Source organism: Choristoneura fumiferana, chromosome 12 (assembly GCF_025370935.1).
Source record: "Choristoneura fumiferana chromosome 12, NRCan_CFum_1, whole genome shotgun sequence".
In the NCBI taxonomy this organism is placed as follows: Eukaryota; Metazoa; Arthropoda; class Insecta; order Lepidoptera; family Tortricidae; genus Choristoneura; species Choristoneura fumiferana.
In genome coordinates, this window is record NC_133483.1 from 8267046 (window position 1) to 8290655 (window position 23610).

Sequence of the window (23610 nt, forward strand, 5' to 3'; positions counted from 1 at the left end):
GTATCATTTCCCTTGCGGAATTCAGTGATTTGATCAAGTCTCCGAGCCGTTTTAGGAGAATAATAGAATTATGGCATTGGCCGATGGATTTCTTCATTTCCCTCAGCAATTTGATCAAATCCCTATACATCATCATCACCATTAGTTTATATACATCCCATTGCTGGGCGCAGGTCTTTTCATTGGTACGAGCGGGGGATCAAGACCGCAACCGCCAATTGACAGGCTCTATATAGTTTTAGAAATACGTTTTATTTATTGACATGAAATAATAAGCATACAAAGATACAAAATATTTATTAGGTAATCATTTTGGTAACATGTACATGTTATACACATACACAACAATAAACAAGCTCGGGGATTTGATCAAATTGCTGAGGGAAATGAAGAAATCAATCAGCCATTGCTATAATTCTATCATTCCCCTAAAGCTGCTCGGAGACTTGATCAAATCACTGAATACCGCAAGGGAAATGATACAACGCGATGTTTTTTTATCATGTCCCGGGACTTGATCATATCCCTGAGGAATTTGATCAAATCCCTGTTTTTATCATATCCCTGCGACATATACATTACCTTGAACATACATACGAGTATAATATTATCAACATTTATAAAATGCAGATCGATGTCTGGCAAATCCAGTAAAACTTAGGCCACGATAATATGGGATGTTATTATTCCCACAATTCCTTTACAGAACTACCTAATTTTTACTATTTTAATACGCACACTTAGTCTTCACAGCTTATCGTTGATTACAGCGACCTAGTTAATCGCAAATTGGAACTGCTTTAATATTATTTGTGAAAATGTGGCCTCTGATTGATTGCGGCTGGCTTACAGCCGTGTGTGAAATCGCTTTAATGACCAATGAACTGCGATGATTGGTTTTATTGGGTTATATTACCACTGAATAATAACTATGCTTGACTTAAGTATTTAATATTGATTAAGCTAACTTCACGGTTTTGAAAAATTAAGAACACTATTCTATTAGAAACAAAGCTTATACATTGTATTTATTGTATTGTATTGTAAAACTCTTTATTGTACATAAAAACACATGAAAATAACAGAACACAGGATAATAAGATAAACAAAGGCGAACTTATCCCTTCACATTCTTGACTTTAGAAGGTATTCTCAATATTGATTAAGTTTACCTTATGGTTGAGATAAATTTATAAAGTATATAATAAACAAAGTATAAAAAAGAAAGTCTTTATATCCCACGTATTAGCAGTCAAAGTATGCTGAACATATTTCGTACCAATCCGTGGTTCCTTTTCAAGGTGAACTCGAACATAAAGTCACCTGTGAACTACGCGCCAGCGCTCCTTGCAGCTCAGATATTCGGCGGCGGAAAACTACCTTTATCTTCATAATAATTGTTGTTTTCACAAGTTGGGCTGCTCAGTACCCTAACCACATCACCCTCTTAAAATCTCATTCACTGGACGGTGATTGCATTGCACTTCTTTTTTTGTTTGAGTCGCCATAATGGCCAAAGAGAATAAGGTCCTTGCTTTTATTTACTTATAGGAGATAGCGGTGTGCAGTCGGGAAAAGTCCATTACCATAGGGTTGAAAGGTTTCGTATCTACCCACAGTCTTGCTTCAGCCATCTGCTGGAAAGCCGGGAGAGGAGCATGCATTCTCCTGTTGGGCTCTGCGGATTCTTGGGTCAATCTTTTCATTAATCCCTATTGGTTTCTTCCTTGACCGACCCTAATCCTTTTTATTACATTTCTAAGCTTAGGGGTATTGCACATTATGACATTGTGATTGACGACGTGTAAATTATAGTCTGTCTCAATATTGACTTGCAGTTAATTACCTGCCTGGTCATGAGTCATAATGTGATCGATTAAGAACCACCCACTACACACGACCACATACCTACATACATGCGGCTCTAGTCCAGCACACTTGAGTTGCTTTACCAACACTACCAATCCAACCACTTAAATATTTTAGCTGTTGTTCTTCCACGTCCCGCAGGGATTGTACTTTCGCAGGTAAAAAATAGCATTTCTTAATTCGGAATGTTGTAGATTGATACATATTAGTAAAAGAATTTTTGAAATTGGTTCGAACTAATTTTAGATCTTTTTTTATCAAAGTCAAGCCTTTACTCGCATCATTATGTGTAGTAGTCGAATTCGACTGCCAGGATTTGCTCAAATTAATGGGAATTCGTGAAACGTACTTATTATGGTTTACAAAGGATAAAAACGCTACGAAGACTGGGACAATACCATCTATTAATAAAGTTGCAAACAGAGTTAGCACTATCGTGTCATAACTACCTTAACTTTCAAGGACAGATCCTCTTTTTGTCTAAAGTTAAAATATTATCCCACGTTAATGCATTACCGGGATAAAAAGTATTCTATGTGTCAATCCAGATCTTTGTTTGTCTGTATTCAAAGTTTTATCTAAATTCGTTCAGCTGTTTTTGCTTGATCATTTATAAAATTAATATTAGGAAGGGGTAGATGACATCTATACTCTGATTAAGATTTAAAAACCAACTAGACACTATTATACAAACTTCAGTGAACAAACCAGTGTGTTAACAACAACATCACTACTAAACCTAGTTTAAGTGAAAACACATCTTAAACACATCAAAATTTGATGTTTGATGTGTGATCTAATTTAATTATCTCAAGACACAAATGAAAAAAAAGTCATCGTGACTTTTTAGTAACTGGTCTCAAAGGATCCAACCAACCAAGTTTACACTTCACTTCTTTTTGTAATAGTAATAGTCTAACATAGTATGTAATTCAGGTACGGTTACTCGAATACCGATATAATTGTCATCATCATAATCGTCAACTGAAAGACGTCCAGTGATGGGCATGGTCGTCTTACAAAAAACACCACAATGAGCAATCCTGCGCCACTAATAGTCTGGCAGACCAACCCATGTTGCGTCTTTCGAAACTTTTGTTACTTAATTAATTAATCACATCAGGAATCAGTTTCTCGCTTCAAAAGCCCTATACCAAACTGTCAAAAATTGGGACAATTATTTTGGCCATGTCACTTTGATACTTCTGCGGATTTCCTTTTTTGATTGAATCTCGCAGAAAACCTCCGAGCTAGACTAGCATGATCCACAAACCGGCAACCGCATCCCAGATGGCCACCATATAATAGCTTAATCCACCCTATTCACAAACATAACAACGTTTTTCCATTAAATCTATCGTATTGCAAATTAAGCCCGGCCCCAAACGGGCGGGATCTAATAAACACGCAATAACGTTGAAAGGCAATGAAGGTGTTACTGTAATCGATTCAATCCGATTGCTATCGATTCGTATCGAAACCGGTACTAAGCGACATCGGTATTAGATAGCAATCGAATCTATGTAAAATCTAAGGGACGGTATAACGTTCCATTGCAATTTTAGGAGTGGGTCTGCACGTGATGACGGTTCTTAGAATAAAAACGTTACTCTTGTAAAGCCCTGAATCTGTACCAAATTATTACGGTAATCAAACTTATTAATTATTGTTATTAGAAATCTACACAACATTTAACATTTTAAATAAGAAAAATACATAAAATACTAATAACGTGAGGTCAAACCCAAGGGAAAATTGAACCATGAAGCTACTTTTATATTATTCGTTGTAAACAAAATAGTGCTAAATAAAAGTTACTTTCTAGTACAAATATTTACGTAGACTGCGACCCCAATAGATTACTTATTAAATTTTATACCAAATCTAAGCGTTCACAAGTTTTTATCCTCTAACTCTACAATTTAATAAAGTTGAAGTTCGAGTTTCGAGATAACTCGATTTAACTCGAGACGGAAATTTGAAATTTTCTCTTATTTCCAGGAGTACAAGTTGAGATTGGCTTTGTTTCTCTTTTTAATATAATAAAGCTGTCACCAATTATCGTTGCACGGCATGATTGATCTACGGGCGGTGCCAAAAAGCTGCTATCTAAAAAGGTCGTTATTCACTTTTTTTAACGAGAAAGTTGCACGGAAAGTAATATTTGCATTGTAAAAACGCGAATCTATATACATAGATATAGAATAGATAATTTATTTAATCACGCGTTACTTTACGGAGGTCCATATTAGGTTGCGGCTATAATAGTAGACTAAGAACCAAAGCACTTAAGTATTATTTTACTTATATTATGACGAGGTATGTTGCGGTTCTTGAATTTGTATTGTAGATGAAGCCTGTTGCCGATATCGGTTTGTTCAGATACGACGAAGCTTTTTGTGGATATCTCAAATGTTCACCTGACGAAAACTGCGCTGTGGATGTGGTCTTTCTAAATTGTGTTATTTTTTTGCTAATAAATGGTTTTACAGATATGGTTGCAAGCAGAAAATGTGTAAACAACTAGAACTTAACAGGTTCTATTTAGTTTCAAATCAAGATTTTTAAAGATTTCGTACCCAAAGTAGGAAAAGAAGTAGAAAAAGGAACCCTATTACTATGGTTCCGCTGTTTGTTCATCCGTCTGTTACAGGATGGTTTTTTTTAACCGTATACCTCTTGCCGCTTTAACCAATCGCAATGTGGGGAAGCCTTTGTCCAACACTGGACGTCCTTTACGGCCGATATAATGATGAACCAATTGCAAAATAAAATAAGGCAGGTGGTGTTAAACTCTTCATGTAGGAGTCCGGTTCAGACTTGCTGTTTTTATATTACTACAAATGAACACTGAACGCGTTAGTATTAACATTTTTTTATGAATAATATTTACCTAAAGCAATCCTCTTGAAAGTCATAGGCTAGCAATGAATAAGCACTACTGCCCCTAGCGACTGTCAGAAAATTGTGCTTATTAATTTAATATAATCTCATTCCTCTAAACGAACGACCTATTTACTCCTGATTGTTTTTGCTCAAGCCGAAAATTACGTAACATTTGCCGCCTCAGTTTCCCTCCCACTTCGTCGTAAATACCGAGTTAGGTCGAGTTTGGAGGTATTTCCAGAGTTGAGGCAGTTCGCCCTAAAAAATCTTGCAATAATAGATTGGTCCAGTGGGCTCAGCCAACTTGTCAAAGTCATTGTTTTGTTTCACATTGTATATAAGAAATGTATGACAATTTTTACACTAAATTACTTGAGTTTTGAAGAAAATAGAAGCTAAGAGGAATTTGCGATGGCGCTTTTCATTTTATTTTTTTCTCCTAGACATTTTGTTACGAGGAGACAAAGTTATTTACATTTTTACATATTTCTTGGAATAATAGGATAGCTGCTATGATTTTATAGGGAGAAAAATGCTTAAGCAGAACATTGTGCACATACTTGTAATTCCTACTTTAAAAGGTTTTTCTAATTATAGGTTAAGACTGGAATTTAAAAGAAAAACCATGGCCATGCTCAGTGTAGGGTTTCCTTAGTTCCCGACCTTGCCTTAACTTAAGGCAAAGTTGCCTTAGAATTTATTTTTTACAAAATCTTAAAAACTGCTCAATTGATTTTTTTCATATTTTTTAGACGTGCGGTTCAAAAGTCAGAGGCCACATTTTTTTGAACTTTCGGAGTGAATATCTCCGAAAATATTCACTTTATCGAAAAATGGTTTTGCAAACCCCTATTCATTTTCAAATACCTATCCAACGATACCACAAAACATAGGGTGGAAGTGAAAAAAAGAATCATTTCCGCTTTACGTGTGGGAGGTACGCTAAAAATGTTTTTCTCTTTTCTTAAGTATTTTACCACTTTGTCGGCGTGACTGATATTTATATTAAATAAAAAATAATAATAATAGAAATTTTTATTCACCAAACCACCAAGCCGCGGACAGACAGACAGACAGACTGACAGACATGGCGAAACTATATAGGTTACTTTTATAAGGAGTTGACAATGGAATCCTATAAAACAACACTGTACGTTTTACTTTTAAATACATCACATCACATCTCGGCCTTTATAAATAAATAAATAATAAATAACCTCCCAATAGAATGAGAGCGCTTAGTCCGTAGCTTACACGCGGGCCCAGTGCGGATTCGGAACTTCACACAAACTCTTTAATTACCTACTTCGCAGGTTTGTGCAGGTTTTCTCAAATTCTTTCTAAAATACGCTTGACGGTAAACTTACAGTTCATTTCTATAATGTTACACACTTCGCCGAGAAGTTGGAAATGCAAGGTATGAATTTCTTTCTTCTGTACACAAAATTGTGACTTTAAAATAAAGCAACAAACGTAATTATGATTACGCAAAATATTACAAGATATTTTTATCCATCTTTGTAAAGTAAAAATGCCCCTATATCGATTGATAATCTCTCGACGCGATCTTCCCCTACGGCATAAGGCCTCCGCTGTCTTGTTGGGCACTGAGGCTGACTGAAACAGCATAACAAATACGAACGCTTCCAAAAAAAATACAACTATTTACTACATCTGTAACATGTGTGTTAAAATGTGTTTTCTTAGAACCGTTTGCTATAAACGGCATTGTTGCCAAATAATGAAATATCAGTTGGCTTTCACTCACTTATTCGAAACGGCATGGTTTTTACTGGGCGTCGTAAAGGGATTCTTCTAACGACGACGAACAATAAAACATGAAAAGTGCGTTAACTGCCCATAAATCCGTGTTTACTGGGAGCAATCAAACCGGATCGGACCGGATTGGCCAGGTTGTTGCGGTTACGCTGCTGTGATAAATAATTTGATGTGCCATATGCACCACGGACTTAAATTGTCGACCCCAAGGGAGCTTTTTCTTATTGCGATAATTGGATGTCATAGTCTACCTGCCGTATCATACGTAATTGTAAATTTATGAGTGACAGAAAATGCAACTGAAAATAATATACTAAACCTTTTTTCCAATATGCTCGGAAATGTCCGCCTATCTGTCGCAAACATAGTCCGCGAAGTTCCTCCGTATAGAACCCCACAAATAAAATAAAATCACTTCCCGGCTCTGAGCGGCCCGAAAATTGTATGAAATTCCATTACTGTATAGTTTTTTTTTACTTTTCAAATTCATGTTTTGACTACGATAAGTTAATCTAAAAAGCCAAATATTCCTGAGAAGATCAAATTTCTTCTGCCTTTTGTCTTTTTAACTCCTAGTCTAAAATGTAATTTAGGAAGAAACAGTCTTTAAAAATGTCACGGACAGTGTCACTGTTTTTTTAAATATTTCGAGTTCAAGCACAATTTAAGAATCCGAAAAAATTATAACCAAAGAAAATGGCTGAATAAACCAAAAAGCGTTCAGTAGCATTTTAAACCGCAATTTAGTGATACAAAGCTTCATTTGCATTTTAACTTTATAGTTTTAATTGATATAATACAATTTTCTTTTGAATTACAATATTATTTCCAATGAAGCATTTAATTTAATATTTAAACAATTTTGCTTTATTTCCTCGCATTATTGGAGAAAAGCACTACATTATGGGCCATGTTTCCTGAATTAAACGGTTTATTATTATTATATATGCCTCAGCGGAACTGGCAATTCGTGGATTCGTATTTACTGTCGGACTCAGCAACGCTTCGTTCGTCAAACTCTACTCACCCGCGAATTGCTTTTTCCCGGCCTCGGAAGTAATGTACTAATGTGAAAAATTTCATTTTTAATAGTTACCTACAAAGCTTTTTGGCTGCCTCTACTTTGGCATTGTTATTCAAATTACATTTGCGCACCAAATTTCAAGTAGATTATGTTATTAACCGTTAAAGAGTTCCGTCCTACAGAGACGGTCCAGCAGGGCTACTACGAAACTCGAAACTTGAAGTTCGTGTCGTGCGGTCCCAATGACACTTATACTATTTAAAACGAGAGCTAGAGGGACCGTACGAGACGAACTTCGAGTTTCGAGTTTCGTAGTAGCCCAGCTGGCCAGGCCACCAAAATTTCAATAAGTACCAGATTAATGTATTATCACCGGAGTTACTCGTACATAAGTATGCCAAAGTCAAACTGGAACTGGGTCAAAATTCGGTTTCCAGATTTGATCCGCACATACATAAAGACATACATTGCAAGTTAAATAAAAGCTTGTAATAATACCCACTTGAGTTTTATTGCTAAAGATAATAAACAATACAATTGAATTTCTACTTCAATACTTACTTTAATGTAACAAAAAAAATATTGTATTATACGACTATGTACCTATATTTTAAGAACAAAACCCCATTTTAAAGAAAGAATGCTAAAAAATTACCCAACTCAAGTGACCACTGTATTTTCTTTTAGGGTAGGTATTATGTGGTTAATCATACCTGACTTCAAAATTTATTGAAATTGTTAGTAAGTACCTACTTAATTAAACTGGGATTTCATACTAAGTATATTTAATCAAGACTGCATTCTGAAATTATTAACCAAACCAGATTTTTATTTCTTAATGATTCAGTACGTATTTTGTTTTTGTACTTATGTTTCCTTTCTGTACATTATTCTTTGCTTAACACCGTAAACTTAGAAATAAGCCTAAGTACCACTGAATTTTAATTACAGTTTTTATTTTATTAATTTATAGCCGTTACCCGCGCTTCCGTCCGCGCAAAATTCGTTTATCGATATCCCGCGGAAACTATGCAATTTTTCGGGATAACAACTTCCCTATGTCCTTCTCCGGGATTTAAACTATCTGTATACCGAATGTTATCTAAATCGGTCCAGTGGTTTATACGTGATGAAGTACTTAACAAACAAAAAACAGACTTTCAAACTTTCGCATTAATAATATTAGTGGGATGTTTTCTCAAAACTCTGAAGAATATACCTACATAATATACGAGTTGCAAGCTACTAGTTGTAAGCAAAACATTAAAATGACGATTTTTCTCTACCCTACACTCAGGGTAACCGACTCGTTCGAGCATAAACGTCCCGAGCATGCATTCCCGAGGCGATAAGTAGATACCCTGTCGCTTTACCAACACGTATTTTATTGTATGCGCTACCAAGGACTTCATTACATAAGTTAAATAGAGACGATTCTCGGTCTAGCCAACTGGAAAAAGTTCATAGTTAGTTAGCGTAAAATGTTTTAAGTACTCAGTCAAGCAGGCGTTAATAGTAGATTATTGTCGTGGCCTGGAAGTAGGCAATTGCTGGCTGAGTATGAGTATTAAACGGACGAGCTTGCGAGTCCGTTTAACTAATACGAAGCCAGCAATTGCTATTCCAGCCGAGACTAATATAAAGCTTTTCTCAAAAATGGTGAATAATTCTGAAATAGAATAAACTTTTTCTCAAAATATATTATAAAATTTAATTTTATTCCAATATTTTTCTTATGCTTTCCCGCCTTTTTTCATTAAAATAAACTGCAGGTGTATTTTTCCACCGAAAGCACCACAAGCTATTTCAGACCCAACGACTACGACTACGACTTGTGCCAACATTTCCATGGCCTTTTTAACTTTAAAAAAAAAATTGACTGATTGCAGGCGCGCTAATTCATTATTGTCGAGCTAGCGCGCCTGCAATCCTTTTAACTTTTTAATTTTTCGCTGACCATAAACTATGCACTTCACCTTCTGATATGGAAAGAATAATGTCAACTTTTACGGACATTTTTGAGAAATAAAGATTTATGTAAGTGTTGAAATATATTTTTATCTTTCCTAACCAATAATAACCAGACAACCTTAACCATATGAACACACACTATAAAAGGCCGTATCAACGCAAACGGTTTTTGAGATACAGCTACGGACAGTGCAGCAAGTTAAAATGGATCTGTTTGTCACTTTTTGGGTACGGAAACCTAAATCCTCGCAAGTGAAATACTACGGTACCTATTGTTTGTGAAAATTTAATTTTTAAAACCAGCTTTTTGCTGACTGTAATTTTATTGTTATCTACTATACATATTCGGACAGTTGCCCATAAATATAAGTTACAACAACGTACCTGCAGCAATCATTTTAGATAATAACAAGCAGAACGTTGGCGCGCGTAAAATCTTGAGCAGCCATTGGTCAAACCGTCACTCGTCGTCGTGGTGGACCGTCATTTTATTCATCGCCGCTGCATATAATTATATCTTGTATTTAGCGCAATATGGTCTTTATTGCATTGGTGCTTACATTCGATTTAGTTCGGTATTTCTCAACACTCTTCTGCGTGGACGAAGATTGCCAATATGTACCTATTAAATACCTATATTATATTTGTGATTTTCACCAGAATAGGATGAAAATTTGAATTGTAAGATTTGAGTCCGTTTTCTTACGAAGCACTCCGAAACATGTTTTCTTTGAAACTCAAGTCGCTCCTCAATGAACTATGCGGGATAATCAATTTCGAAGCATTATTCCGCTAACCCTCCACTTCCCTGGTTATTAATGAACAGTCAAAGTTTTATTGTACGTTACAGTTTTAAAGTTTAGTTAAGTTAGTTTCCTGCTGGTAATAAAAATAAGAAACTTAATATTAAACATTTTGAGGAGTTTGTGCATCGGATTTATTTTTCATATTAATATCCTGGATAGATTAATCTCTTCTCCGACTAAAATGCATCCCGCTGGTGGGCACAGCAGAGCTACTCCGAAACTCGAAACTCGAAGTTCGTGTCGTGCGGTTCCTCTGACACTTATACTGTTTAATACGAGAGCGAGGGGGACGGTACGATACGAACTTCGAGTTTCGAGTTTCGTACTAGCCCTGCAGGCGTCCTTTCAGAATGTGAAGGCTTAATATGCTGTAATTTCCACGCAGGCCCCGTGCTGATTGAGAATTTCACAAACTAATTGTTTTGCAGGTTTCCTTGTGATGATTTCCCACACCATGAAGATAGTAGATAATTTTTAAAGACAAAACAACATGATGCACATGCATTATATTTCAATAATATTTATGTACTTTATTCAGTATGACCAAAATGTACCCACTTCTTACATACTATAAATGTATAAAAACTTCCCTAATTCGTTAAAATCACAAAATTCTCAGATAAACGTTAGTGATACAGGTATAAAAAAATGCGGATGGAACCACTGAAAAATACTGTTCTCACATCGTACTATCGCTGCTTTTGTACTCGCCAACGACCTATCTATCAATCGATAGACATATTTTATCTGGCATAATCATCTACATAAACTTCTGCCGTTCTTCTACAGTAAGTACCAAAAGATAGCCAAGCAATGACCATCGTCTCGCTAAACACTTAAAAAAAGTAAAAACTTGTTACTTTTTGAGCCCAAAAATAAATGCCACTGGGATAAATAAGCACCCTATTCCAGAAACTTGTTTAGTCTGTTCTCGAAACAAAAGGAACAAAGACAGCAAGAGCTATTCGTGCTAATGAATAATGAAGTCTTCAAGGGTTCCCTTAACAAGCTTACAGTTTTTTTAACGGAATATTTTAGGAAGAATCCGATGCTCACGGTTATTTGATTCTGCTTAAAAGGTTTCGGTGCGAAACCGTAAAATGTTAAGGTAGGGGTTAATTCAATATTCGTTATGATTTTGGGCACCGGTACTGTAACGAAGAAGGATGGGAATTGATGATTTTTAATAACGCCTTGTTTGCACTTATTAGTATTGGAGTTTTAAACTAAAATATTTATAATACTTTAAAAGGCCAAAAACTCGCTCAAATGGTGAACCTGCCTAATTTCTCCATCGTCAGGCATTGGACACCATTCTTAGTCAAAGTACACCCTAAGACTATTCCAACAAGTCCAAACACGGCTTAGTTACGCTGTTTGCCCTGGAATTCCATTTCTTGCTTCATGAGACCCTGAATACAACCAGCGGCTAACATAACACGATACCCAACACTTCTGTCTAGTCGTGACCATGACCTTTGGAATGTGGTCGAATGTGGTCGAAAGGTCGAAGTAGTTTTTGGCAATAAATTGTCGCATTCAAACTTTAGGTGTAATAATAACCATGTCATATATGTAGTAGCAATAAAACACTTACATCAACATCGATCCCAGGCTGCGCAAAGATCCTGGTAAACGGGTACTCTTTGGGCAGATAACTGAAGAACTCCTGCCTTCCCCGGTACCACTTCACGCTGTATAAAGTCTCGTTGCCCTCCAGCGTCCACTTGCAGCCCAGCTGGACCGTGTCACCCAGGCGAACGGCAGAGGGCGCTATCAGCTGCACGTCTTTTAGAGCTTTGGTGCCTGTAACAAGAAAAAATTAGCTCAGTTTTGTCTTAAGAAAGATACACACATTTGTGACTTTTTTCATACAGTTTATACGGGTATCGTCACAAAATGGACATAAAAATTGTACATAAAATTAAGGTTATTTTTTCTTCCCTAATTACACAGTACCTCTTACAGTAAGTACACTCAAAACAAAAACCTTTCAAAATGAAAATTGACAACCGGAATTATTAGGTAGCTGATGTGTACTGTAAAACTGTATACGAGTATATCTTATTACCTACTTTCTTGTATCACTGTTATTAAACAGTGTATCTGTTAATAGCCATATGCCACTGTGACGCCACCGGCAGCGCCCGTGGTAATTGTGTTTGAGGAGGCGGTTAATGCAATTGTTGCGGTTGATGATATATACGCACACAAGTAAGCTTGCTGTTCGGCAGAAACGTTTAACTATAAAATTTACTATTTAACTATTGAAGGAATTTCAAGGTTTATACTGTCGATAAGCTTCTAACCAGTAAGCACTGAAGATTTCAAAAAATACCTAGGTACGAAGCTGAATAATATTTTGTAAGATATGTCTTTCATCCGCTTTGCTTATACTTCGTAATGTCGCGACTCTTGGTGTGTGTAATGGCGAAGTTTATGTTAGACCGTTCTATCCCTCTCTCCCTCTCTCCACTCTACCCTTACCCTACTCTTACTCGACTCTTACCCTACAGAGTAGATCTTTTGTGGCGGAGTACCAGTCATACGATATTTAGATTCCAGGTTTGTCAGTTTATGTGCTAATCTGGTTTTCAGTAGTTTTACCCAAGTCTAAAACTTTGCCTTTTGACATGAGTGATCTCCAGTGATAAATGACCATGGCTACGATATGGCTACCTTCAAAAAGCGAGTGTACCATTTCTTGCTAGGCCGGCAACGCATCTGCAGTCCTGATGGTGCTGTGGATGTCTATGGGCGACGGTAATCACTTAATATCAGGTAGACCGTCTGCTCGTTTGTCTGCTACTACATAAAAAAATGGCTAAAGCAGTGGAAAGTTAAATATAATGTACTCAAAAAAAACGTCTCAGTTAAATTACCTTAGATAACACATTATTTTAGACTATAATCGCGGTCATTACTTATTTTATGAATTAAATTCGGGTTTTGTTCCGCATACCTTGATTTTAGAGAAGCTCGATATTTTGGCACAGTTGCATGCGTCATGATCACGAGACGACTCATCATCGTCGTCGTAAAATAACCTAACCATAAAAATTTCATTTTCAATACAAAAATTTTTTGCTGAGTGATCTTTTTGTTGACTGTACTTGCATTGTCACCCAAACTACATTTGCATACCAAATTTCAAGTCGATGCTATTAACCGTTGAAGAGTTCGGTCCTGCGGAGACTATCCTGGCTGGACTACCAGGATGTCACTACTAGATTATTGTATTGTCACGCGATTTACATAAGTATTCCAAATTTCAAGTCAATCTGACTACTGGAATTTGATCAAATTTAACTTGCAAGATTTGATTACAGACAGACAGAAAACAGGACAGTTAAAACTAAATAAAAGCTTGTAATTACCTTAGATAAGATGATGTGGAAATGATTCTTACTCATTTTCTATTTTACTGGCAGGATGGACAACTGTTCATACTTTATTATAATTTACGGTTTTATCCAAATAAACAAAGCCAAACTAACTCCGGCAATCATTCTTAATAAATAATACATGGATCGTCGATTTCGCTACTTCATCGATGGACAGCGATTTATCTAAATAAACATTTCCTTGCAAATTGAGTTGATTTGGCAAGATGCTAAAACAAATAGCCGATACGAAGGGCGTCCTACGCAAACTGCCAGTAGGTATAGATATACTACCAGGCTTATGTGCAAATGTATCTCAAACAGAGAATGCCATTTACTTATAAGTTTAACTGGAAAAGATAAGAAAATTAAACAATGTTTTTGGTTGGAAAGGCGCACTACTCAGTTAATCAATGTATTTACTATAAATAGTATGACTCTTTATTGAACATCACTTTAAGCAGAAGGTAGTACAGGAAACAGAGGCACATAGAGATTTATTTTTCAAGGTAAGCGATAGGTGAATTATTACAAAATAAAAGTATGATCATTGTTAATTAAATAAAATAAATAATAAGCAAATTAGCACTAATCAAATATATATAGAAGTTAATCTAAAATAAGCCCAATTAATCAAAACACCAATTAGCACGCGGCTGGCAATCATTCTCGCGCGGCGGCTCGACAACATTACATTAATTTTTAATAGAGTGACGTGCAAGCTACCATACTCGTACTGTGCGGTACAGAATATCTACTACCACGGAGCGGTCACTATCACTATCTTTGTGCAACTAATGTCATGTTTACAACTTGACATCCCATACTGTTGTTAGGTAAATCATAGAAAAATTGATTATTTATCTATTTACTCCATCATTGCACTTTGTACATGTCACCTTAAGTCTAAGTACAACCCTGTTTAGGGCATAGCAATATTAGCAGCTTATTAAATGGTTCCGCCCTGGCATATGAATCGGTTTGTTCAACTTTAATTTCAATGAACAACTTTTCATTCAGCACCATCGTGTATATATTATATGAATATGAATATTATACACACACACAAACATTACGCCTGTATTCCCAAATGGGGTAGGCAGAGCATACGAAACGTTATAGCTTCAGAGCCCCTTTTAGCAATTTTAGGTCTTAAGTTTGCCAAAAACAGTACAATACTGACAGGTTGCCAGCCTGTCGCCTACGGTATACCTTAACCTAAATAAAAGTAAAATATAAAATTTGAATATTATATGAATTAATTATATTGATAAATTAATCAACCTTTAGTTACTTATTTAGTTACTTGGTTATACCTATTACCTGTCACTGTACTGTCAGAACACTTACTTCACGTAGTATTTAAAATCGCTCCCCTACATATATAAAAAGTGCTAGCAATTCACACCACTTAAAAATCCCTATTGTACAACACACAGGCATCCAACAAAGGCCAACTTGAGCTCCCGTTCATATTCGAAATTTCTAGAAAATAGTTCAGAAAAACTTCCAATTTACCGTCCATTTTCTCTTGACCTCCGCGTTCTTTGATTTTATTGAGTATGTCCGCGAAGTAGGGAAGCGACGCAGGGTCAGTGTTGGGCTGGCTAGTTTCCAGGCTGCCAGTCCAATGTTGTCACCAGTCTATCGTTCGACTTTGACATTAAAATGTAAATTGAATCCCCGTTCCAGTATGGGTGTGCATAAACTCGGCCACCCAGTGTTTATGATCTCTGGTTTAAAACAATATATTTTGAAAGAAAACTATTTTAACAGTGTACATACATTGTAACTACTATAAACTCTAAGTTTTGAGCCATTTTGTTTACCGAAGTAGTAATACATATATTTGCTATTTGGTAAACAATTACCACTTATCAACCTCTTTAATTAAACAATATCGCCAGTCAAATGAGCAGCAGTATATAGCGTCTTTGACTAACACTGTCATTCAGATATGTTTGAAATATAGGATCATAAGCTTCTTTTACAGTGTCTCAAAACGAGTGGAGTGATATTGATTGATAGATTATCTGTCAAATCTTATTTTATTAATTTGGTACTTCGCTTCCGCCTCTCTTCCCTTATGGACGCTGCTTGCTTACGTGTGCTTTAGTCTGTTTTGATAAACCTATTTTCATCTCTAGTATATAAGTAATATTCATTGTGTACTATATGCTGAGACATAATAAAGCGGTGAATATAAACGTGTGGAGTTTAATTTCAATCCAATCAAGAAATCCTGTTGGCAATAACTTCCATTCATCTACTGCACTGATCCAGGCTCTAACAAGATAAATATTAACAATAAATTCGCGTTGTGATTGTTTAGCTGTTCTATTTTCCAATTGGCATTGATCACTATTTTTTACTACTCATTTTTATCTTATTTTCTTAAAATATAGATAATTTCAAGATACTAATTTGAACATCTTGGCCCTTGGCAAATGGCATAGTCAAATTTAAATATTTTATGAAAATATGAGATACGACGTCTCGTAAATAACACATGGCGGTTGAAACCAAGTGAAAGGCCAAGTAAAATAATATTTTAAAAAACGAGCTAGTTGTCAATGTCAATAGATGCTAACTGTCCGTGTCACATTCAATCGGATATTGTTTTGAGAAAGAGCAGAGATAAACAGATAGATTAGTCTGAAAATAATCATATTATACCTATTGAATAACTACCTCTCTGCGAATTGTATAAAAACTATGATTCAATTTTATTTTAACTCATGCATATTTGGAACTATAAGCTACGGCGTCTTTCTTTAAACATCCATTTCAACGAACTGAACGATCTTTCTACATCGATAGTTGTAATAGGCGCGAGTAAGGACTTAATATCTTCAGGTTCATATGATAACAACATGTCTTTCATTTATATGTAGGTATAATATTGTGTTTTAATGTATTTTTTTTCAATTAATTACTCATTAGGCTGAAAACTGCTAGAGTACATTCTGTTTTTTATGTTAATACCTACTCTTTCGCTATACTGCGCCCTACTTTGCTGTACATTGCTGGCAATTATAATTTTGTTAGAAAGTTAACAAAGTATGAATTTTGGTTTATTAATTAAATTTATGTCATGGTTAAGTTACAGTAATACGTTACATTAACTTCCCTTAAAAAAGGCCTGGCCGTCCGTTCGCACTGAACTCTAACCGCATCAGACTATTTCACTAACGTCAACAAAATAAAACCTTTCAATAAAATCACATTTTATGTACCAATGAAAATCTCGGTAAGCCAAAATTGGGTAAAAATCTACCATTCTGACACATTATTGCATCTAAACATGCTGTCTAGAAATTCTTATACCTTATTACTTGTAACCTAGGCAGGTCAACCAGATACTAAGTGAATTAAGTCCTGTAGCTTAACGTTTAGGGTTCGAAATCTGTCGCCTGTGAGGGTCCAGAGTCTGAAGGGTTCTGGGCGGTGTTCAGCTCATATTTTCCCTGGTTAATCCATATTTATTCGGGTGACCCTTCCACAGCTGCTTGCCGCCGATAAGGCTTATTACGATTTTTTATTATAGTTATAGTGTTAATATTTTTGTAAGAACCGCCGCTGGACGGTAGGTGTTGGGTTTATGCGTTTTTAGTACATTTATTTTCACGGTTTCGTTATAGGGGTCGCTTTTCTTCGTGGACGTAACTCAATCAGCGAGTCTTTCCTTTGTTGCCTAGTGATTTACGATAAGTATCATTTTGCTGTCGTGCTCTGGTTTTTGCAAAAAGCACATTTTACACATAGTATAGCGATGGGTCCTATGTATAAGGGCCAAAATGTTTTTTTTTTCAATTTTGAGTTTTGTGCGTTATAGGTATCTATAAACTAAGTATATATATTTAGATAGTGAATTGAAAAAACATTGTTACTTATTTAATCATTTTTCGAGTTATCATTGAAGTAGAATGGCCAAACTAGATGCAATTTTGCCGTTGTACGGTAAAAATTCTAGAAAACGAAATATGAGATGTAATGGTGGATAAAACGATGACAGCGCGAATTCTATTTCTGTTTTTATTATTATTATTCTTATCCATGTCACTTCACGTCATGTAATGTCACGAATAAATGTTTTCTTTCTTTCTTTTTTTCTTTCTTTAATTTTAACGTAAAAGGGCTAAACGTACGTTTGATACTTTTACGCGGTAAATCCTGGGTGTTTTTTTTTCATAACTCCTTTCCTCTTTTGTTTTTTTTTTCATGCTATGGGTCCAATTGATTCGTATGGCCTAAAGATCAATCGTTCTGATTTTCATGCTTTTTAACACCATGTGCAGCATTTTTTGGCGTACCACACTATGAGAGAAATTCTTTGTTTGCTATAAAGTGTCCAGAGATATTTTATCTATGCTCTATGGGTAAAGTATCCACACATTATTATTCCATAAAATAACGGAGTAAAGGTATTATAACCTAATTTATTAGTGTTACGATTTCTAGACTTTTGAACATGAAACTACCGTGAGACTCACTCATATTAAATGATATTGTAACGGATAACTCACGTCTTAAACCGAGTTTAGCTCGACATGTTTCGGGCTATTTCGTAGCCCTTCTTCTCAGGAGCACGCGAACGCGACTCGGCGGCTGCCGCAACACGCACACTATGCGCCACCGCTCTGCTCGCGCGACTGCCCGACGAAGCTAACACCGGCGCACAACTACCCGCATTTTTATCGTGATTTTTATTGTCAATGTCTAATGTAGGGTAGCACACAACACTAACAACATCGCTCCGTAAAGGCACGTTCACACCAACCGATGACGCAGCACGAGTATACCCCCGAGTAGTAAATAGCCCGAAATATCTCGAGCTAAACTCGGTTTAAGACGTGAGTTATCCGTTACAATATCATTTCATATTTCTAGACTTGTTGATTTCTTTTTTTCTCCCACGTAAAAATGAAACAAAGTACGGTCAAGGAGTTTAATTCATTGGCCACCATGGAACCATTTCACAGTAAACGTCATAGTGACATCGCATTGATTAACAAGGAAAGTCCTAATGACTTTTCCTTTGAAAAGGTGCCATGGTGGCCCATGAATTAAATTCCTTGACTGTACGACGTGATTTTTGGGTCCCGTAGGTACCTCAAAATAAAAAAAGAAACAGAACCTTTATAGGATCACTTCGTTGTGCCAATCCGACCGACATGTGTGTGATGATGAACCCGGTTTCAGTTCTGTTCTTAAAGAACAGAAAAGAATCAGAGCGGAATCGGTAGATTTTTAGCTGGCTTTATTAATTATGCTGGATATTGACATCTGTGGTTCACTGTCTCTCCACTACGTCAGTCGTCTCAACGAACGCATTGTCCTCGGCTAAACGCCGTGCAACTCAACTCAGCTGTCGTGGCTCGCGAGATATCGTCCATAGACTGTTGAATATTCAACTTCAAAAAGCGATTGACTATCAAGATCAACAGCGCAGCGTGGCTGTTTAGCAGAGAATTGTAACTGAATTAAACAATGGTAATTTGGTAAATGGAATGGAATTGATATAGCACTTTAGTATTTCCTGGTTACCGTCGCCTATTGGGCTAAAATAATCTATGTAACTAAAGTTTTAAGTTATATATACCTACTCGTATTGCATGAATTTAATAACTCAGTAAGGAAAGGTTGCATTGTCATTTGATTAAAGATAATTTAGAACAAAAAAATAATAAAGGAAACATGAAATTAAAGATAAACTTTTTCCTTTAGCGGTCATTAAAACAACTAAAAAGCAGAAATTATAATGGTTCATTTCATGAACTAAGAGTATCTTTCCTTGTGTTACAAACATGTACCTAGGATACCGAGCTCCGGTCTGCATTTGCAAAATTCAGATTACCCTAGCTACTCGTAGAACGATTTTTCTCCCTCTGAGTCGTTTTTGAGATTTCAAAACTTTTAATACAAATAATGCTAGTTTAGTATTAAAAGATTTAAAGTTCTACATGTACATAAAAATTGCTTTTGACATTAAAATTATAAATTTACCATTTTAATCTCTCTAAGAATTATATGGTTAAGGTCTAAAGCTAACAATAGGTAAGTACCTCCCTAGATCCGGGACCGAGATATTAAGTAAAACCGAGTTATAAAGATATTGGGTCTAGTAAACGTGGGCGGGATTCCAGCCTAATAACATTATCTTTTATAATACCTACGTAGGATCATGAGTTTAGTTTTGTTCGAAGCATTCATTATGCTGCATTTATGATAGAGAAATCATCACTTGCATGTGTAAAGGAACATTACCAACTTTTTAGGCAAAAAGCCACGGAGTCTGAATAAGGTTTAGTTTAGTTTTATAATCGATTAAAATAATTCATTTATTGTAGTTCCATTTATTTTTGTATATAATATAAATAAAAATCCATTGCTGAATGTATCTAGGGGCATTACTTTAAAACGGGTACACCCATTACACTAATTCTCTTTTGGTTGTGTTTTTAACTGTCTAGAAAAGATTTATAGGTACTACCCAAAATGTTTTTTGGAAACAAAAATTAAAAACAGAACATCTAAGCAACGCCGGGGCGCCCAGCCAGTGGAATATAAAACTAAACTAAGTCTCGCTAAGGCTCCGAGGTGTGGTTACCGAAAAGCTCACAATGATCAAAATTTAATCTGTGAACAGTGAACTATGCTAAACAGATTTAGCCATACGTTTAAGCAGCTCACATATGCAATGCATACAATACAACTCCAGCTTGAGTAACCGTCTCTGATTAACCAAGTAACCAAGCATCCGTATCTGGTTACGAAGCGAGTTGTTGGAGCAACAGTGTTGTTTGGGCACTTGCTGTAAGTATATCGCACGTAACATAGCGGTATTCGTAAAATAGACGAGAAGGATAATGGAGCTACCTAATACGGTATTTGACTATTTTGTATATGTTTTATAAATTAAAACTACATAATGCCTGTTATCGAATAGAAAAACAATTTTAAGCTACCTTTACAAATAACAAAGTTCTAAAGGTTTGAAATTCAAGATTAGACGGAGAAAGACATACTGGCATGTGACGTCACACGCCAGTACCGCCATACTTGCTGCATAGAGAAAAGCGTTTGAGAAAGAAACAGGTAGATAGATTTTTCAAAAAATCACTATAAATCCAATTTTCAACCGATTTAAATTTTCTCTTCGCTAAACACGATCTGTATATCTATATTTTCATAATAATATTAAGATATGGCAAAATCAGGAGTTGTCAAATACCGTATTGTTGGAGTAAGAGTAACTTATACGTGTATGTTTAAATGGTTTTTTGTGAAGTCACAAAACGTATAGTTCAAATAAAAGAAGTAAGAAGAAGCCGGGTGTTAAACAATACAACTATGAATGTAAAACAAAGCAAACTACATAAAAGTGTTTGCTTAACAAAATACTTATATTTGATATATTTTTTTTATTATATGTATTTGTCTTTTTTTATACAAGTAGAATAAATTTATATGGAACTAAAAATAAATCAATTAAACAAAAAAAAAACATTATGTTAACAGTTCAAAGAAATTATAAACAAAAATTTGAACCGGCTATTGGCAAAATCACGTATTTAAGTAATTTTGCCAATAGCCGGTTCAAATTTTTGATTTTAATTTCTTATCAGGATACAAAATCAACAACACAGCAGCACCAGCGCAACTAGGCACGAAATCCCATTCACGTCCATTAACCGATGTTTCATGTTAATTCGGTCGTCTTCCAGTATTTGAATCCTTGACTTGAGATGCTATCGACTGTGTTCGACCAGGAAATCATTCGATTTATGAAGCACCGACGATGACTACGTCTGTGTTTGCGGAAGAGCATGTTTGTGAGAGAGAGTTGGAAGTCATTACCTAACACGTTTAGTTTAGTCAATGTTAAGGAAATGATCGTAAAGTATATTTTTTAAATAAAATAACAGCATTGATGGATTCATCTAAAGACGAGAACCGCAAGCGCAAAAATTACAGCCATTAATGGATGTAAAGTTTTTTTTCTATATTGAGCGAAACAGATCATGGCACTGCTGATAAATTTAATTTAAAAAACTGCACAAAAAACGCATTCAATGTATTGGAGCTTCGGTACACTAGAAAAGTATTGCTCCAAATTCTTGTTCCTAAAAAAGGAATTAATACTATTTACTTACCTTTAACTCCAGATACGTTTAGACAAGTTTGCAATAGTTGTAGTATTAATAATGTTTCAATAATTAAACAGTGTTTAGTTCAAAAATTAGCTTGAGAAAAATTCTATATATATAAAGCTGCCACAGATGACAACCGAACACTCTTTTGACAAGCTTCTACTTCACTCTTTTGCGACTCTATGTCTTGGGCTTTTTCATAAAGCAAGACGCGCCCAAAATCTAGATAGAGGCGAATACGCCCCATTTAAACACAATCCATTTCATACAACTTTACAGGTTCGAACAGAATGTTGAGAATGTTGAATGTTGTTACAAATTTTAATGGAACATATGGGGTTGCGGGGTGTATCGTGGCAACAGAATAGATCAATTATCGAAGCAATCCGTTCCTGTGTAACCATCATCATCTTGTCAGCCGTAGGACGTCGTCGTTCTTTGTAATAAAGAATAATAAATACTGGCGAGTTAAATGAGAGTCAGTGTTCAGTTGATCTCCAACTTTCAGCATAGACTGCTTCATCTCGAACGTAATCCAATTGATTTTACCCGTATTTTATACAGACATCTGAACGATACCAAAAGAACAATATAATAGCTATGAAAAAATCCATATCTCCTCCACTACAATTCAACCCTTGATGGATCGGCTCAGGACTGAAATTTCAATACTCTGAAACAATACTGACCGCAACATTGTCTTCCAATCTGTTTTCTACTCAGCGCTTGAGTGTTTGGGTTCTATTTGGTATGTCGTTGTACGGTACAAAACTGGCCTCCGTACATATTCGGTGATTTATAAGAAATGTAATTGGTTTTGTTGCGGTCAAGGACGGTATTAATGATAGTTTTATACGTGTAATGGACGCAATAAGCGAGCATTCTCTTAATATTGCCAATAGTTTTTGCGAAACGTTTTTGTATTGGTAGAAACGCCTGGACTTGAGTTGATTTATTGTGAAGCAGCTTGGTTGGCTACAGCTTCCAATTGTTTTGTGCCTACTCTCAATAAATTATGTTACTTGAATGACGCCAAATGAGCCTTGGGATGACAATAAGCCGATTACGATGACATGCATACGTTAATTATTTATTAAATTTCGGCTATTGATAGGTATTATAAAGATCATACATACTCGTAGAATGGCGCTATTGACTAACGCAATTCAATCTCTGATCAGAAAGATGAAGATGAAGGAAGTATAAAAGGTGCTAATTAATAAAGCCATAAATAATATAAACTGATAGTGTCGATTTTCTTTTGGCTAGTAGTTTCTCACTGCTGGACAAAGGCCTCTCCTCTTGATCTGCACATCTTTCGGTCTGGCACAATAGCATACCTATCACTCCCTTGCATATGTACGTGTCCAAATTTTCCCGCCACCTCCTTCTTGGTCTGCCTCGCCGTCGATAGCTGTTCTCCGGTGCAATGGTAAGGCACTACGGTTTTAAATTACCTTATCCCTTAATTATAAATACGTCTTAAGCTTATGTTAACTTACTTAACATCCGTTTTTAACTGTCATTTCAACATTTTGCCTTATTTATGTTTGCCCTTGTCAGACCCAAGCAAAACAAATTTTGCTGTCACCAGTTTGCTACGTCCATGCCAGTTTGTACCTTTTTATAAATAATGGGGTTAGAATTTTCAGGCTCCTAAGAGTTATTGAAGTGGAATAGACACAAAAGATGATGCACAGAGAGTAATATTATACACATAAACCTAACATTACTAGACG

At 35.7% G+C, this 23610-nt stretch overlaps 1 protein-coding gene across 2 annotated transcripts in view; it reads right to left on the reverse strand.

The window, feature by feature from the left end:
• LOC141433234 (uncharacterized) overlaps nt 1-23610 on the reverse strand; it is a 337942-nt gene that overhangs the window by 265742 nt on the left and 48590 nt on the right. For both annotated transcript variants that reach the window (XR_012451908.1, XM_074095180.1), the window contains exon 2: nt 11933-12141. Coding sequence is in view for 1 of the 2 variants with exons in the window: in XM_074095180.1 (XP_073951281.1) it covers nt 11933-12141 (209 nt within the window). In the remaining variant the exon portion in view is untranslated. The remainder of the gene's footprint in view (nt 1-11932; nt 12142-23610) is intronic.